Source organism: Mytilus californianus, unplaced genomic scaffold (genome assembly GCF_021869535.1).
Source record: "Mytilus californianus isolate M0D057914Y unplaced genomic scaffold, xbMytCali1.0.p SCAF_4, whole genome shotgun sequence".
In the NCBI taxonomy this organism is placed as follows: domain Eukaryota; kingdom Metazoa; phylum Mollusca; class Bivalvia; order Mytilida; family Mytilidae; genus Mytilus; species Mytilus californianus.
In genome coordinates, this window is record NW_026262690.1 from 76,599,698 (window position 1) to 76,619,371 (window position 19,674).

The window sequence follows — 19,674 nt, forward strand, 5'->3', positions numbered from 1 at the left end:
AATTTTTTCAGGGTAAATGTTTAGGGCAAGGAACATTTGATGAAATGTCAACATCGGGAATAGATTTCTCCTCTCTGCTGAAGCGAGACAAAGAGGACGAAGAAGTAAAGGAAGAAGATCATCACCAGGAAGTCAGCTATCATTTAGAAAATGCCAAATTGGCAAATATAGGATCGATGATGTCTTTGACATCCATAGGAACTGAATTTGAGGTAAATCAGATTTAAACTAGTTTTATTAATTAAAAATTAGTTTTTCTCTTTGAGTGAAGTAGTAAAAGGAGTAGGTCTGGTAAGACCCCTTTTTGGCCCCAAAATATAGCATTTTTACAAATTTGTTAAAATGTAAACTTTTAGCTATTTATTGGAAAGTAGAATACTTTTGCTACATAAATATTGGCTGTTTTTGACAATACAATGCACATGCATCAGATACCCCGGTGCTAGCATCATTAATTCCTGCAAAATTACTGAAATCTTCACAATTTTAACATTTGTGCTATTTTTAGACGGTTTTTGTCTTAAATGGAAGTGGCCTCACTTGTGTTCAGTCTTAATATTTAAATATATGTTGTACTTGGTGATATTACATAACATATATAAAGGTTGACTCTGAACACAAATGCGGCTACTTTCATTTTAGACAAAAACCATCTGAAAAGTCACGTTTTATGGCATACTTGATAGATTTTTCATATTTAAGCTTGAATTTGAGCGTCTTTAATTATCAAATCAGTTCAAATCTTTTACAAAAAACTAATTGAATCGACTGAAGTAGACACTTAAGTTTTTAAAGTGTAAAAAATCTTTCATCAGATGTACTTCAAATTTAAGCCAAAATTAGCCCTTACCTGACCTTCTCCTTTGATATCACAGTGCCATAAATTAGTTCAATTCAAAAAAGAAAATGAAAAAAAAAAAAAATCATTAGAATTTTCGTTACATTAGACGATGCCATTAACAAACTAATGACGTTTTTGTTCGCAAAAGGTATAATGATGTCAATATTATAATTTGTTATGCTTTATTTTGTACTTACAAGAAACATACCACCAAGTGAAAAGATAACATCATATTAGAATCACCTTTATAGTAGGCTCTTCTTGAAATAATATGGAACAAAAAGTTCTCTGTATTATTACTCTCATAGTTATTTGATTTTAAGAGTCTGTAACATTAATATTCTGTAACATTACAGCTAGATTCTTTCAGTACAAGAAAATCAAGTAATACTATATCTTGTTATATTATAGTTGCATTTAACTGCCAACTTTTCAAAATCTCAATGAAGGATTTAAGCACAAGGGGACTTATAAAACCTCTCATTATGGAAATCCCCATGAATATGACTAGATGCTGTCTGGATTCCATTACATAACAGACACACCCAGTGCTTATACATCATGTTATATTACAACCAGATCCAGTACATTTTACATTCTTTTATATAATAGCCAGTCCAGTACATTTTTCATTCTTTTATATAATAGCCAGTCCAGTACATTTTTCATTCTTTTACATAATAGCCAGTCCAGTACATTTTACATTCTTTTATATAATAGCCAGTCCAGTACATTTTTCATTCTTTTATATAATAGCCAGTCCAGTACATCTTACATTCTTTTATATAATAGCCAGTCCAGTACATTTTTCATTCTTTTATATAATAGCCAGTCCAGTACATTTTTCATTCTTTTACATTATAGCCAGATCAAGTACTTTGTACATTCATTATATTTAAGCATGACAGTTTATTTTACCTTCATTTACTTTTGTCATCAGATCCAGTACATTTTACTTTCTTTTACATTACAGCCGCATCCAGTACATTTTACGTCCTTTACATTACATCAGGATCCAGTACATTTTACATTCTTTTAAATTACAGCAAGATCCAGTACATTTTACATTATTTTACTGTGCAGCCAAATCCAGTAAATTTTACATTATTTTACTTTGCAGCCTGACCCAGTACAACTACCAGAAGAAGAAGAGAGACAGGAAGGCACTGTAGGATGGAGAGTTTATTATGAATGGCTCAGAAATGGTTGTGGTCCCTTTAAGTTTATTATTTTGCTGTTACTGAACTTATTAACCCAAGGACTGTATGTTATGAGTGATTGGTGGTTAGCTTTATGGTAAGTGTCAATAACCCAAGGACTGTATGTGATGAGTGATTGGTGGTTAGCTTTATGGTAAGTGTCAATAACCCAAGGACTGTATGTGATGAGTGATTGGTGGTTAGCTTTATGGTAAGTGTCAATAACCCAAGGACTCTATGTGATGAGTTATTGGTGGTTAGCTTTATGGTAAGTGTCAATAACCCAAGGACTCTATGTGATGAGTGATTGGTGGTTAGCTTTATGGTAAGTGTCAATAACCCAAGGACTGTATGTGATGAGTGATTGGTGGTTAGCTTTATGGTAAGTGTCATTAACCCAAAGACTGTATGTGATGAGTGATTGGTGGTTAGCTTTATGGTAAGTGTCAAATACACTCTTGAATGAATAGTTGGAAAAACAATTTATCAATTTTAGTGTGTGAAATGCATCTTTAAGTCAGTTTTTAATGAGTGTTTTTTTTTCCAGTGGAAGGGGTACATGTAAGTAAGAAGTATAATCCACAAACAAGAATAGAATACCTAAAATCTGAAACAGAAGTTCTTTTAAAATTTTTAAATGAAGTGTATTACCTGCTTAATCTATGTGTACTTGTTTTCAACAACAAAAAAAGCTGATACTAAAACAGTATTATGGATGTAAATTTGTCTCCATTGCTTAAGAACATCACGTAATTCATGAATTCTATTTTATAGGTCAAATAAAGAAGAAAATAAGCATGCTGCCATTTCACTGGACAGTGAATTACGATTTCAGGGATATAATGTTACAAATGTAACTATCCCTTTTGTGGACACACATCAAAATGTATACATCTTTACTGGTATCATAGCAGCTGTGTTCCTGTTTGGTCTTCTTAGAGCTCTTATGTTCTTCAAAGTAGCTGTAGATTCTTCTATGAACATGCACAACAAGATGTTCAACAGTCTACTTCGTTCTCCAATCAGCTTCTTTGACACAAATCCAGTTGGTATGTACTTTGAATTTATTCGCAAGGTGCCAGTTATATACAATAACACTTATCCAAACCAACTCTTGTTTTCATAATTTTGATTCATAAATGAGCATGAAAAATAATCATTATCAGAATAGAAAACCATTGCAATTAAAAAACATATTAAAAGTTTATAAGATATTTGAAAATACATGTAATAGAGCTAAGGATCCTTGCAAAATAGATTATATCTTGTAAATTACTTTGCTTATTTATTTTTCAATGAAAAAAACAAACAGAAGACTGCCATTATGCCTACCTTGATAACAAGATTGCTACCAAAAAATTTTTTTCGAATTGATTATAAAATTCAGATTTTTATATGACTGCAAAAAATTTTGCGGTCGTATATTGGTATCATGTCGTCGTCGTCCGAAGACATCTGGTTTCCGGACAATAACTTTAGTATCAGTAAATAGAAATCTATGAAATTTAAACACAGGGTTTATAACTACAAAAGGAAGGTTGGGATTGATTTTGGGTGTTATGGTCCCAACAGTTTAGGAAATAGGGGCCAAAAAGGGGCCCAAATAAGCATTTTTCTAGTTTCCAGACAATAATTTGTGGAATGGTGTATGGATCTCTCTGAAACTATACCACAAGTTTCCATACCACAAAGGGATGGTTATGATTGGCTTTGGGGGGTTATGGCTCAAACCGTTTAGGAATAAGGGGCAAAAAAGTGAGAAAAAACAAGGGTGTCCTGGTTAATGGACAATTACTTAAGTACAATGTTGTGTTTGAATTACCTCCCTTACACTGCTTTTAAATCATGTATAAAGAAATGTTGTATTGTCTTGAGGTGATTAGCTGTCAATTTATTTTTAGAAGTTACTATTTTGATAATTTTAAAAATGCTGATTAAGGTATATTAATTTTAGCCATGATTATGTATGTCATTTTCTATTTTAAGACTTATATGATGTATTTAAATGGGTTATTATGGTTGCAAACTCCATTGGAAATTTGAATTGAGATTATGACCATATCTTGAGGGAAATAATTTTTTTTTGGAAAGGGGGGGGGGAGGTTAAAAAAAAATTGGTGGTGGGGGTTGGGGACAATTTTTTTCTCCTCAAGATTTCAGAAATCAAAAAGAAAATTTCTTAAAATATTTTTTTTTTTTTTTTTTTTAAAGGGGGGGGGGGGGATTTTTTTTGAAAAAGAAGGGGGGGAGGGTCAATTTGCAACAGCAAAGTGTATTGCACAAAAGCAAAAAATTGAATATAAATTCAAATCATATAACCTATTCTACAGTTATTCTGTGTCAGAAACCTATTATGTGTCAAATATTGAATTACAATCCAAATTCAGACCTGTATCAAGCGCGAATATTGTGTCCATTTTTGCCCCAACTGTTCAGGGTTGACCTCTGCGGTCATATCCAGCTGCGCTCAGTGAAGCAATTTATTTTATTTTCATGTCAAACTGTTTCTGTGTAAAGTAAATAAAACACATTTTTTGTAGGTCGAATATTAAATAGATTTTCTAAAGATACAGGGCACATGGACGACCTTCTTCCCATTACACTGTTTGACTTTATACAGGCAAGTGATAATTAATCTCATAGATATCTTGTCAGTACAAAGGATGATTTTTTTCCTTCCTAATATTTAGATGCTTATGAAAGTCATTCTATCCATAGATCTGTCAACCTTTGACAAAACATCATGGGCACAACACATATTCCTTAAAAAAACCTTTATCATGTATGCTTGAGACTTGAAGTCTTGAAGTCAAAAAATATAAATGTGTGCAGAGCATAGAACCAAAACAGCCTTAACAGGACAGCCAAAGCCTAAGGTCAGTTTTGTCTGAGGAATATATACAACCTTAGTTATGGAACATAAGGCTGTATGATACTGATTTCCAAGCAGCCTTGCCTGAGGGAGTTGCAGCCTTGGTTTAGTACAATTTCATGATTCATGAACTGGAAACTTACAGTTAACATGTATCATTTTAAAAAATCTTGCCAGCATGGAATCACTGGCTATATTTCCTTTGGGCACTAGCAGTCCACCAGCAGCAGTACCAATACGCCAGTTCCGGGATATGGTAGTTAGTTGAATCTGTCATGTGACCAAATTGTAGGCATCGTCACTTCCAACACATGTTGAGGGAACGGGTGAAAAAGTTTGATCTTAGACTGCACAAAATATTTGGGAAAATTAAAATCTAATAAATTGGTCACCCTCCCTTCAGTCATACGGGAATTAAGATTACGGAACAGAAATTATTTCTAGACTACCCTGCAGAATGACGATTCTGAAAGTGCTAGAAACTTTAATAGTGCAGGGATACAGGCGCACAGAATGACGATTTTGAAAGTGCTAGAAACTTTAATAGTGCAGGGATACAGGCGCGCCTTTTATCTGGTAAATGACGTCTTTTCCGGTGAAAGACATGATTATAGAAATAGCCTATTCAGTGGTAGTAAAATACGTATGATACAAATTTCCTTGTACTGGACATGTATATTGAACAACAAATCCACAATCCATATTTGATCATTTTGCCTTCTTTTTGCATATGTATATCCACAAAATTTTAACCTACATAGAATATTACTTTTCCCATGCTGGAAACCATGAAAAATCAAATTTAGAGACACAACCATAAAAATTAATGTTTCTACAGTGAACAAATAATATGGTAGTGTTTGTATATCACAACTCCATTTGTGCTTACTCTGTATATATTGATATATTTTTTGTAGTGTTTTCTCCTAATTGTTGGTATAGTAGTTGTTGTTGGAATAGTGCTTCCATGGGTATTTATACCACTCATACCAATAGGAATACTGTTTGTCGTTGTGAGAAGATATTATATTATGACATCTCGACACATTAAAAGATTAGAGGGAACAAGTAAGTGATTGGTAGATTGTTTATGAATGATTATGCAATTAATCAGGGAGTTACCAAAAATAATATTAATTTAGAGAAAATAGGGGTTTCAAAGAATCTTGTATTTTATTCCATGATGCATAAGATTTTAATTGATCTTTATATCTTTAAATTTGGATCTTATAAAGAAATAAACACTGATCATCAAGTATTACAATTGAAGTGCCTTCTGACAACCTTTCTTTTCCCATTTTAAATTTGTTGAAAACTCATTTTGTAAGTAAAGCTAGAATGTGTCGTTAATTATGAAAAAAATAATCAAATAAACATGAACATTAAACCTGAATGTCTTGCTTTAAAAAAAGAAAAAAAGTCTTAACCATTGCCCCTAAACTATAGATATTATTATTCCTCTTGACAATTTGCATATAATAACCTCCTTATAATATACTTCAGGAGACTTTATAATTGTAAAAAGAGTATAATAGTACGTTGAAAATTATATTTTCTAGCAAGAAGCCCAGTATTTTCCCATCTAAGTGCTTCCTTACAAGGATTACATACAATTAGAGCCTTTGGAGTACAAGATAAGTTTCAGGAGGAATTTGACAACCACCAGAACCTGCACACAGAAGCCTGGTTCCTGTTTCTGGCTACCAGTAGATGGTTAGCAGTACGACTTGATTGGATGTGTGCTGTATTTGTTACAATAGTGGCATTCTTATGTGTTGTTTTAGCTGATTGTAAGTTAAATATTCTTAAAGTTTTATAATATGTTAGTATGAAATAAAATAGAGAGATGAAAAGTGTTTGTAGCTTTCAGACTGCCTCAAAGGATGTCAGAAAAATGAGAATCCTAGTGATTTACTTCCAGTCGAAAAATGTGATCATCTTTCAATGGGAACATGTCTTTACTTATTTGTTAGGACTCATAAGTATAATCTTGTGTCTTACAGTAAATCGCAGCTGCTTATCAAAAGTTTTGATATCAAGTAGTATAATATCATGCCTTCAGCATCCAGATGAAAAGTGAATTTCATATATAAACCAGTCAAACCCAATTTGAGATTAAAAATTGGTCTCTGATCCAGTTTTCATACAATCTAAATATAGTTTATTTTTGTTTGCTTCAAGAAAGATACTGTCCTTAATATATATGCATAAAATATTTGCCACTTGAAATTAAGAAAACAATAATCAATCAATCCTACAAGAATTAAAAAAATCAGAAATGATGTTGCATTACTGGAAAATTTTCTCAATACAAATTTTTTTCAGCTCTGGATGCAGGAAGGGTAGGACTTACTCTAACTTATGCTATGACATTGATGGGAATGTTCCAGTGGGCAGTCAGACAAAGTGCTGAAGTAGAAAATCAGGTTTGTAGTTCTATAGTTATTTACGGGCCGGCTGAAGCCACCTCCGGGTGCAGGATTTTCTCGCTGCGTTGAAGACCCATTGGTGTTTTCTGCTCTTTGGTCAGGTTGTTGTCTCTTGAACACATTACGTGTTTCCATTCTCAATTCTATTTAGTATTAAGGTTTATACTTAAAACAATTTAGTCAAAATATTCTTGTCTCAAAAATGTTGATCTCTCATTCTTGATGTTTCATGAATAATCACAAAACCAGAAAATTTGCTTTGAATATGCCATTTATTGATAATGACCTTTTTATACGACCGCAAAAAAATTTTTGTGGTCGTATATTGGTATGACGTTGGCGTCGTCGTCGTCGTCCGAAGACACATTAGTTTTCGCACTCTAACTTTAGTTTAAGTGAATGGATCTCAAGAAATTTTACCATAAGGTTCAATACCACAAAAGGAAGGTGGGGATTGATTTTGGGGGTTATGGAATAAGGGGCCAAAAATAAGCATTTTTTGTAACTTCCAGACATAACTTGTGTGTAAGTGTATGGATCTCTCTGACATTGTACCACAAGGTTCCATATCACAAAGGGAATGCTGGGATTGATTTTGGGGGTAATTGCCTCCAAATTTTAGGAATTAGGGGCCAAAAAGGGGCGAAAAACAAGCATTTTTCTAGTTTCATGACAATAACTTGTGTGTGAGTGTATGGATCTCTCTGACATTGTATCACAAGGTTCCATATCACAAAGGGAATACTGGGATTGATTTTGGGGGTAATTGCCTCCAAATTTTAGGAATAAGGGTCCAAAAAGGGGAAAAAAACAAGCATTTTTCTAGTTTCATAACAATAACTTGTGTGTAAGTGAATGGATCTTTAGGAAATTGTACTACAAGGTTCCATATCACAAAGGAAAAGCTGGCATTGAGTTTGGGGGTAATTGCCCAAAAAGTTTAGGAATAAGGGGCCAGAAAGGGGCCAAAAATAAGCATTTTTCTAGTTTCCAGACAATAACTTGTGTTCAAGTGTATGGATCTCTCTGAAATTGTACTGCAAGGTACCATACCACAAAGGGAAAGCTGGGATTGAGTTTGGGGGTGATGAATCATAAGGGGGTTCAAAAAATTTGGGGGGGGGATTTTTTTTCCTTCTTTTTTCTTTAAAATTTTCTATTTTAAATTGGTTATTTCTGAATTATATATAAAAGCAAATAATAATGATATGGTTTGAATAGGTAAATTACAAATTTTTAAGTTCTTAGACCACTTTCATTCTGTGTGAGAAACCTATGCTGTGTCAAATATTTAATTACAATCCAAATTCAGTGCTGTATCAAGCTTGAATGTTGTGTCCATACTTTCCCCAACTGTTCAAGGTTCGACCTCTGCGGTCGTATCAAGCTGCGCCCCAGCGGAGCATTTTATTATATGCTGTACACAGGGTATGAATGTCTGGTATTTCATAAAATATCCAAATTTACAAATTAAGTCTTAAAAAAATGAAATGAAAAATTATGGAAATTTTGAAGAAATAAAAAATATATATATACTCTCATTTTTGATGTTATATTTCTTTTGTTTGCAGATGATATCAGTTGAGAGAGTGATGCAGTATTCCAAATTGCCCAGTGAAGCTGAACTAACTTCAGACAAGGACCACAAACCCCCACCAGACTGGCCAGTCCATGGAAAGATAACTGGTGAAAAGGTCTGCTTGAGATATTCTGATACAGGTCCAATGGTCTTAAAGTACTTAAAGTTTTGTATAGATAGCAAAGAAAAGGTAGGTGCAATATTTGTAAAATTAAAAATTAAAAGGAATATTTGTTTGTGAGGATTTTTTGTTTTGAAAAAGGCAATAATAAATTGATTCAAACCTGAAAATATCAGTAAAGGAATAAAATGTATATTATGATTAATACGGTAATCATTTTGGATCAATAGAAAATTCTCAATAATTTCAGAATTTATAGTTCTCATGTCATATATTATTTTAAAAGTTCTATCTGCCATGGAAAATTGGAGGTTGTTTATAAAAGTTTAAAAGATTTAAATGTGATAAACTTTTGTGAAAAAATAATGAAAAATGTTTTAGTGTTATATTTGTGATTGTTTTATAAAAGTTTTTTTTGTTCACAGACTCAGTTTTGAAAAAAATAAATAAAAAAAGACTAGTAAAGAAAACATAAAAATTAATGGGAGAAGTATGCAGTGTTTTTGGCTATTTCAGACTATGGCAGAACTATGAATAACTCCCTCCCCCCCTTTCCTTATAATCCCAGATATATGATCATAAATGCAAGCCATGAAAATTGATGTGATTATAAATTGATGTAATATGATTGCAGATTGGAATTGTGGGTAGAACTGGTGCTGGTAAGAGTTCATTAATTGCTATGTTATTTAGAATGATAGAACCAGAAGGAAAAGTGATGATAGATGATGTTAATATTGTCGACATAGGTCTACATGAGCTCAGGAACAAGATCTCTATTATACCACAGGTATGTTTGTGTGTTTAATTAGTCCCCTACCGACGAAGTTGAAGGGAACTTTAGGTTTGCACTCCGTCTGTCTGTCTGTCTGTCTGTCTGTCTGTCTGTCTGTCCGTCAGTCCAGCAAATCAGTTTTCCACACTTTTTTTCTTCATGCTTGGAGATATTGATTTGAAATTTAGTATATAGTTTTAACATGACAAGTTACAAATCAAGTTCGAATTATGTTCCGGTCTGATGATTTTTTGCAGAGTTATGGTTCTTGGACTTCACTCAAATAATCAGTTTTCGGCACTTTTTTTTGTCATGCTTGAAGATATTGATTTAATAATTAGTATATAGTTTTATCATGACATGTTACAGATCAAGTTGGTTTTTATACGACTGCAAAATTTTTGCGGTCGTATATTGGTATGACGTTGGCGTCGTCGTCGTCCGAAGACACATTAGTTTTCGCACTATAACTTTAGTTTAAGTGAATGGATCTCTATGAAATTTTACCATAAGGTTCAATACCACAAAAGGAAGGTTGGGATTGATTTTGGGGGTTATGGAACCAACAGTTAAGGAATTAGGGGCCAAAAATAAGCATTTTTGTAACTTCCAGACAATAACTTGTGTGTAAGTGTATGGATCTCTCTGACATTGTACCACAAGGTTCCATATCACAAAGGGAAGGCTGGAATTGATTTTGGGGGTAATTGCCTCAAAATTTTGGGAATTAGGGGCCAAAAAAGGGGCAAAAAACAAGCATTTTTCTAGTTTCATGACAATAACTTGTGTGTAAGTGTTTGGATATTTCTGAAATTGTACTACAAGGTTCCATATCACAAAGGGAAAGCTGGAATTGAGTTTGGGGGTAATTGCCCGAAACGTGTAGGAATTGGGGGCCAAAAAGGTGCCAAAAATAAGCATTTTTCTGGTTTCCAGACAATAACTTGTGTTCAAGTGTATGGATCTCTCTGAAATTGTACTGCAAGGTACCATACCACAAAGGGAAGGCTGGGATTGAGTTTGGGGGGATGAATCATAAGGGGGTTCAAAAAATTTGGGGGGGGGGGATTTTTTTTTTCCTTTTTATACGACCGCAAAAAAATTTTTGTGGTCGTATATTGGTATGACGTTGGCGTCGTCGTCGTCCGGCGTCGTCGTCGTCGTCCGAAGACACATTGGTTTTCGCACTCTAACTTTAGTTTAAGGGAATGGATCTTTATGAAATTTTACAACAAGGTTCAATACCACAAAAGGAAGGTTGGGATTGATTTTGGGGGTTATGGTAATAACAGTAAAGGAATTAGGGGCCAAAAAGGGGCCAAAAATAAGCATTTTTGTAACTTCCAGACATAACTTGTGTGTTAGTGTATGGATCTCTCTGACATTGTACCACAAGGTTCCATATCACTAAAGGAATGCTGGGATTGATTTTGGGGGTAATTGCCTCCAAATTTTAGGAATTAGGGGCCAAAAAAGGGGCAAAAAACAAGCATTTTTCTAGTTTCATGACAATAACTTGTGTGTAAGTGTATGGATCTTTCTGAAATTGTACTACAAGGTTCCATATCACAAAGGGAAAGCTGGGTTTGAGTTCGGGGGTAATTGCCCTAAACGTTTAGGAATTTGGGGCCAAAAAGGGGCCAAAAAACACATTTTTTTCTAGTTTCCAGACAATAACTTGTGTTCAAGTGTATGGATCTCTCTGAAATTGTACTGCAAGGTACCATACCACAAAGGGAAGGCTGGGATTGAGTTTGGGGGTGATGAATCATAATGGGGGTTCAAAAAATTTGGGGGGGGGATTTATTTTTTTTTCCTTTTTTTTCTTTTTTTCCTTTTTTGTTTCTTATAAAATTTTCCATTTTAAGTTGGTTATTTCTGATTTATATTTAAAATCAAATAATAATGATATGGTAGGAGATACACACCAAACAGGATGTGTAAATTATTATATAATAAGTATTGTGCAATAGCAAGAAATTTTCAATTGCACAGTATTGCACAATAGCAAGAAATCTTCAATTGCACAGTATTGCGCAATAGCAAGAAATCTTCAATTGCACAGTATTGCGCAATAGCAAGAAATATCCAATAGCACAATATTGCGCAATAGCAAGAAATTGTCAATTGTACAGTATTGCGCAATAGCAAGAAATATTTAATAGCACAGGATTGTGCAAAAGAAGATACTTCCTATAAATTGCTTATTTCTTGACCAATTTCAATGGGGTTTTATTCTTGATTTCATGGGGTTCTTTAATATGCTGAATATAACCGTGTATTTAGTTTTTGGATTTTGGGCCCCGTTTTTTAAATTGGTCCACATTGAGGTCCAAAGGGTCCAAAATTAAACTTTGTTTGATTTCATCAAAAATTGAATTATTGGGGTTCTTTGATATGCCGAATCTAACTGTGTATTTAGATTCTTAAATTTTGGTTCCGTTTTCAAATTGGTCTACATTAAGGTCCAAAGGGTCCAAAATTAAACTTAGTTTGATTTTAACAAAAATTGAATTCTTAGGTTTCTTTGATATGCTGAATCTAAACATGTATTTAGATTTTTGATTATGGGCCCAGTTTTCAAGTTGGTCCAAATCGGGGTCCAAAATTAAACTTTGTTTGATTTCAACAAAAATTGAATATATGGGGTTCTTTGATATGCTGAATCTAACCATGTATTTAGATTTTTGATTTTTGGGCCCCGTTATCAACTTTGTCCACATTGAGGTCAAAAGGGTCCAAAATTAAACTTTGTTTGATTTCATCAAAAATTGAATTATTGGGGTTCTTTGATATGCCGAATCTAACCGTGTATTTAGATTCTTAATTTTTGGTTCCGTTTTCAAATTGGTCTACATTAAGGTCCAAAGGGTCCAAAATTAAACTTAGTTTGATTTTAACAAAAATTGAATTCTTAGGGTTCTTTGATATGCTGAATCTAAACATGTATTTAGATTTTTGATTATGGGCCCAGTTTTCAAGTTGGTCCAAATCGGGGTCCAAAATTAAACTTTGTTTGATTTCAACAAAAATTGAATATATGGGGTTCTTTGATATGCTGAATCTAACCATGTATTTAGATTTTTGATTTTTGGGCCCCGTTATCAACTTTGTCCACATTGAGGTCAAAAGGGTCCGAAATTAAACTTTGTTTGATTTCATCAAAAATTGAATTCTTGGGGTTCTTTGATATGCTGAATCTAACCATGTATTTAGATTTTGGATATTGGACCATAATAGGTGAATGTCCAATTTAAAATTTTTAAGTTCTTAGACCACATTCAATCTGTGTTAGAAACCTATGCTGTGTCAAATATTTAATCACAATCCAAATCCAAAGCTGTATCAAGCTTGAATGTTGTGTCCATACTTCCCCCAACTGTTCAGGGTTCGACCTCTGCGGTCGTATCAAGCTGCGCCCTGCGGAGCATTTTATTTTTCTTTTTTTCCTTTTTTTTTTCTTTTAAAATTTTCCATTTTAAGTTAGTTATTTCTGATTTATATTTAAAAGCAAATAATAATGATATGGTAGGAGATACACACCAAACAGGATGTGTAAATTATTATATAAGTATTGTGCAATAGCAAGAAATTTTCAATTGCACAGTATTGCACAATAGCAAGAAATCTTCAATTGCACAGTATTGCGCAATAGCAAGAAATCTTCAATTGCATAATATTGCGCAATAGCAAGAAATATCCAATAGCACAATATTGCGCAATAGCAAGAAATTGTCAATTGTACAGTATTGCGCAATAGCAAGAAATATTCAATTGCACAGTATTGTGCAAAAGAAGATACTTCGTATAAATTGCTTATTTCTTGACCAATTTCAATGGGGTTTTATTCTTGAATTCTTGGGGTTCTTTAATATGCCGAATCTAACCGTGTATTAAGTTTTTGGATTTTGGGCCCTGTTTTTAAATTGGTCCACATTGAGGTCCAAAGGTATCCAGCTGAGCCCTGCGGAGCATTTTATTTGTTCTGGTCTAATGATTTTGTGTAGAGTTATGGTCCTTGGACTTAAAAATTCACTCCATTAGTTTTCCACACTTTTTTTCGTCATGCTTGAAGATATTGACTTGACATTTGTTGTATAGTTTACACCATATCAAGTTATATTAAAAGTTATAGATCAAGTTAGCATTTTGTTCCAGTACAATTAATTCTTAACCGGTAGGGGACTATGTATTGCCATGCAATGCTCTCAGAATGCTTGTTTATTTTCGATCTTTTTTTGCTGATTTATTCTTTTCTTGATACAGTGCTTTTTTTTTTTTTTACTTAATATTAGCTTATTTTTCACCTTCCCACAGATTTTTCTATGCAACCTTGATTGCAAAATTAGTCTCTTTATTGGTTTAAATTCAACTTTATATTTTATCTGCATGATAAATTGCAAATTTAAAATACTGAAGTCTAGAATGGAAGAACTGAAGAAGTATTCCCAATTTTCTTGATATTTGAATTGATTTGTTTGATACCAATTTCTGTGTGGATATGGTATAACTTTCTTCTTGTAAACCTGAAATAAAAGTTGAAAGCCAAATAAAACAGACTCTGCCTGATGGAGTTGCAACCTTAGTTTTAGTACAAATACATAATTTTGAAATTTTAAATTTTAAGACAAAATTTATCAAAAAAAAAGGTAAAAAAAAAAAATAGGGCTTTCATGACATTCAAAACTACCACCCTTCTGTTTCATTTCAATAAATAAAATTAAAGAAGACGTTTTATATAAAGTTGAGTATTTTGACTTTGCTGGTTTCCTGTCTCATTGACATTTTCTCAGCATCTCCTGTTGTTCATATGGTTTTTTTTTTTAGAAGAACCTTTATTATTTGAATTATTTCTACTATAGAAATTTGATTTACACTTTTTTTTTTTACAGGATCCTGTCCTTTTCACTGGATCATTGAGAAAAAATTTAGATCCATTTGGTGAACACACAGATTCCTCATTATGGAGTGCCCTGGAGGAGGTATGTGTAATAGCATTGTCATTGATGTTGATGATTAAGCTTGAAATCACCATCCCAATGCTGCTTTCATCATAGAATCTTTTTCTTCACCCTTAGAAAAAAATAGACTTATACTGATAAATGTTGTAAATATGTGCTAAAATTCTAAAAATTGGAAAAAAAACATTTTGGTTTAATTTTTTTTATGGAAAAAAGTAGAATGAAACTGATCAAAATTTCAAGAAAATAATCTTTGGAAAACTTTGTAAGCATGGAAAAAAGAATTTATATAATGCTTAATTTTTCATCAACATCTGTTTGCTTTGATTTGAAATAGGTACAGCTAAAACCAGCCATTGAAGAACTTCCTAGCCAGTTGGAAACTGAGGTTTCTGAAGGAGGGATAAACTTTAGTGTGGGACAACGACAATTGATCTGTTTAGCCAGAGCTATTCTACGTAGAAATAAGATATTGATGATTGATGAGGCTACAGCTAATGTAGATCCAAGGTATTGTAACTCTATATATACAGAGGAGATTTTATTCTTTAAAAAATGAAAACAACACTTCAAAATTTCATGCATCTGAGTTGCTTTTCTGGATTAACCTTCATCAGGAACACTCAAAGCCGAATATTTGAAAGCCAAGGATGTATGAGAACGAAAAAGTTGCAGAGCTAAATGGCCTTAAAGGACTTAAAAAAATAAACAAAATCCATCCAAGGTTAATTTTGCCTGAGGGAGTTGAAACCTTAGTTTTTATACGACCGCAAAAATTGAAAATTTTTTGGTCGTATATTGGTATGACGTTGGCGTCGTCGTCGTCGTCGTCGTCGTTGTCGTCGTCGTCGTCGTCGGCGTCCGGCGTCGTCTGGCGTCGTCCGAAGACACATTGGTTTTCGCACTCTAACTTTAGTTTAAGTGAATGGATCTCCATGAAATTTTACCATAAGGTTCAATACCATGAAAGGAAGGTTGGGATTGATTTTGGGGGTTATGGTACCAACAGTTAAGGAATTAGGGGCCAAAAAGGGGCCAACAATAAGCATTTTTGTAACTTCCAGACAATAACTTGTGTGTAAGTGTATGGATCTCTCTGACATTGTACCACAAGGTTCCATATCACAAAGGGAAGGCTGTAATTGATTTTGGGGGTAATTGCCTCAAAATGTTAGGAATTAGGGGCCAAAAAAGGGGCAAAAAACAAGCATTTTTCTAGTTTCATGACAATAACTTGTGTGTAAGTGTTTGGATATTTCTGAAATTGTACTACAAGGTTCCATATCACAAAGGGAAAGCTGGAATTGAGTTTGGGGGTAATTGCCCGAAACGTTTAGGAATTGGGGGCCAAAAAGGGGCCAAAAATAAGCATTTTTCTAGTTTCCAGACAATAACTTGTGTTCAAGTGTATGGATCTCTCTGAAATTGTACTGCAAGGTACCATACCACAAAGGGAAGGCTGAGATTGAGTTTGGGGGTGATGAATCATAAGGGGGTTCAAAAAATTTTGGGGGGGGATTTTTTTTTTTCTTTTTTTTTTCTTTTTTTCCTTTTATTTTTCTTTTAAAATTTTCCATTTTAAGTTGGTTATTTCTGATTTATATTTAAAAGCAAATAATAATGATATGGTAGGAGATACACACCAAACAGGATGTGTAAATTATTATATAATAAGTATTGTGCAATAGCAAGAAATTTTCAATTGCACAGTATTGCACAATAGCAAGAAATCTTCAATTGCACAGTATTGCGCAATAGCAAGAAATCTTCAATTGCACAGTATTGCGCAATAGCAAGAAATATCCAATAGCACAATATTGCGCAATAGCAAGAAATTGTCAATTGTACAGTATTGCACAATAGCAAGAAATAATCAATTGCACAGTATTGTGCAAAAGAAGATACTTCGTATAAATTGCTTATTTCTTGATCAATTTCAATGGGGTTTTATTCTTGAATTCTTGGGGTTCTTTAATATGCTGAATCTAACCATGTATTAAGTTTTTGGATTTTGGGCCCCGTTTTTAAATTGGTCCACATTGAGGTCCAAAGGGTGCAAAATTTTACTTTGTTTGATTTCATCAAAAATTGAATTATTGGGGTTCTTTGATATGCCGAATCTAACCGTGTATTTAGATTCTTAATTTTTGGTTCTGTTTTCAAATTGGTCTACATAAAGGTCCAAAGGGTCCAAAATTAAACTTAGTTTGATTTCAACAAAAATTGAATATATGGGGTTCTTTGATATGCTGAATCTAACCATGTATTTAGATTTTTGATTATGGGCCCAGTTTTCGAGTTGGTCCAAATCGGGGTCCAAAATTAAACTTTGTTTGATTTCAACAAAAATTGAATATATGGGGTTCTTTGATATGCTGAATCTAACCATGTATTTAGATTTTTGATTATGGGCCCAGTTTTCAAGTTGGTCCAAATCGAGGTCCAAAATTAAACTTTGTTTGATTTCAACAAAAATTGAATATATGGGGTTCTTTGATATGCTGAATCTAACCATGTATTTAGATTTTTGATTGTTGGGCCCCGTTATCAACTTTGTCCACATTGAGATCAAAAGGGTCCAAAATTAAACTTTGTTTGATTTCATCAAAAATTGAATATATGGGGTTCTTTGATATGCTGAATCTAACCATGTATTTAGATTTTTGATTATGGGTCCAGTTTTCAAGTTGGTCCAAATCGGGGTCCAAAATTAAACTTTGTTTGATTTCAACAAAAATTGAATATATGGGGTTCTTTGATATGCTGAATCTAACCATGTATTTAGATTTTTGATTATGGGCCCAGTTTTCAAGTTGGTCCAAATCGGGGTCCAAAATTAAACTTTGTTTGATTTCAACAAAAATTGAATATATGGGGTTCTGTAATATGCTGAATCTAACCGTGTATTAAGTTTTTGGATTTTGGGCCCCGTTTTTAAATTGGTCCACATTGAAGTCCAAAGGGTCCAAAATTTAACTTTGTTTGATTTCATCAAAAATTGAATTATTGGGGTTCTTTGATATGCCAAATCTAACCGTGTATTTAGATTCTTAATTTTTGGTTCCGTTTTCAAATTGGTCTACATAAAGGTCCAAAGGGTCCAAAATTAAACTTAGTTTGATTTTAACAAAAATGAATTTTTAGGGATACTTTGATATGCTGAATCTAAACATGTATTTAGATTTTTGATTATGGGCCCAGTTTTCAAGTTGGTCCAAATCGGGGTCCAAAATTAAACTTTGTTTGATTTCAACAAAAATTGAATATATGGGGTTCTTTGATATGCTGAATCTAACTATGTATTTAGATTTTTGATTTTTGGGCCCTGTTATCATTTTTGTCCACATTGAGATCAAAAGGGTCCAAAATTAAACTTTGTTTGATTTCATCAAAAATTGAATTCTTGGGGTTCTTTGATATGCTGAATCTAACCATGTATTTAGATTTTGGATATTGAACCATAATAGGTGAATGTCCAATTTAAAATTTTTAAGTTCTTAGACCACATTCATTCTGTGTCAGAAACCTATGCTGTGTCAAATATTTAATCACAATCCAAATTCAGAGCTGTATCAAGCTTGAATGTTGTGTCCATACTTGCCCCAACTGTTCAGGGTTCGACCTCTGCGGTCGTATCAAGCTGCGCCCTGCGGAGCATTTTATTTTATCATTTCTTACTTTATAAACAGACAATTTATGTGCACAAAAGTATGACATGTCTTCTGTCTTCTAAAATATTAAGATTTATAAAATGAGTGATAAGCATCAGTGCCATCTCATACATATGTCTCTCATTATGACATTCACTGCAGGCAAGACAAAGCAATGCCTTTATTAAATATTATTTGAATTTTTCAGAACTGATGCACTGATACAGAATACAATTCGAGAGAAGTTTAGATACTGTACTGTGTTAACCATAGCTCACAGACTGAATACAATAATGGATTCTGACAGAGTTCTAGTAAGTACACTTTTTAGACCATTTCAAGTTGGATTCATGTATTGTTTATCAATTATGGACTTTTGACGCGGCCTTTTCAGATTATATTAACTGAGGGCAAGGTCTGAGTGTCAATATAATCCAACAGGTCCATTTATAACGTATTGACTGAGTGAAAGTCCTTAATTTATATATTACATATGTAAAAAGTGTATTATGGAGATGTTCTTTCTGTGTATTTTACATTGTATTTTGCAAGATTTTTAATATTGACTGTCAATATATATATATATATATATAAATAGAAACATAGAGTCCATATTCTTAAAAATAGAATTTAGGCTTCAGGTACATGGAATACCCTTTGAATAATGTGATCGTAATAACCAATGAAAAATGAAGAATGCTACACCATATTTAATATTTGTTAATATGTCTCTTAAAATTACAGATGTCTGATTAGAATTATGAAGTAATAAATTTGATATTGAGTCAGTCATTAATTATCAGACATCACATCAATGCCATGTGGAGGTGCCAAACTAGTTTTTATGAGCGCTCAAACTTTTCAAGTACATTCTATTGGATAATTCATCTAGAAATAAGCAGAATTCTCGTTAAAATCTTTAACATCATCTTCCTTGCATAAAACTAAATTCAAAGATTGCCACTCAAAGGAGTAGGCCCAGTAAGACCCCTTTTTGGCCCCAAAATATAGCAGTTTTACAAAATTGTTAAAATGTAAATTTTTAGCTATTTATTGGAAAGAAGAATACTTCTGTTACATAGATATGGGCAGTTTTTGACAATACAATGCACATGTATCTGGTACTAGCATCATTAAGTCATGCTAAATTACTGAAATCTTCGAAAGTTTAGCATTTTGGTTAATTTTTAGACGGTTTCCGTCTGAAATGGATGTGGCCGCATTTGTGTTCATTCTTAATATTTAAA

At 33.1% G+C, this 19,674-nt stretch overlaps 1 protein-coding gene across 1 annotated transcript in view; it reads left to right on the forward strand.

The window, feature by feature from the left end:
• Window positions 1-19,674, forward strand: part of LOC127698724 (ATP-binding cassette sub-family C member 4-like) — a 170,000-nt gene that overhangs the window by 145,683 nt on the left and 4,643 nt on the right. Inside the window, exons 14-25 of the mRNA XM_052202348.1 lie at window positions 12-212; window positions 1,962-2,137; window positions 2,815-3,089; window positions 4,581-4,660; window positions 5,830-5,980; window positions 6,472-6,702; window positions 7,238-7,338; window positions 8,913-9,110; window positions 9,676-9,831; window positions 14,709-14,798; window positions 15,115-15,287; window positions 18,636-18,741. Of these exons, the coding sequence (XP_052058308.1) occupies window positions 12-212; window positions 1,962-2,137; window positions 2,815-3,089; window positions 4,581-4,660; window positions 5,830-5,980; window positions 6,472-6,702; window positions 7,238-7,338; window positions 8,913-9,110; window positions 9,676-9,831; window positions 14,709-14,798; window positions 15,115-15,287; window positions 18,636-18,741 (1,938 nt within the window). The remainder of the gene's footprint in view (window positions 1-11; window positions 213-1,961; window positions 2,138-2,814; window positions 3,090-4,580; window positions 4,661-5,829; window positions 5,981-6,471; window positions 6,703-7,237; window positions 7,339-8,912; window positions 9,111-9,675; window positions 9,832-14,708; window positions 14,799-15,114; window positions 15,288-18,635; window positions 18,742-19,674) is intronic.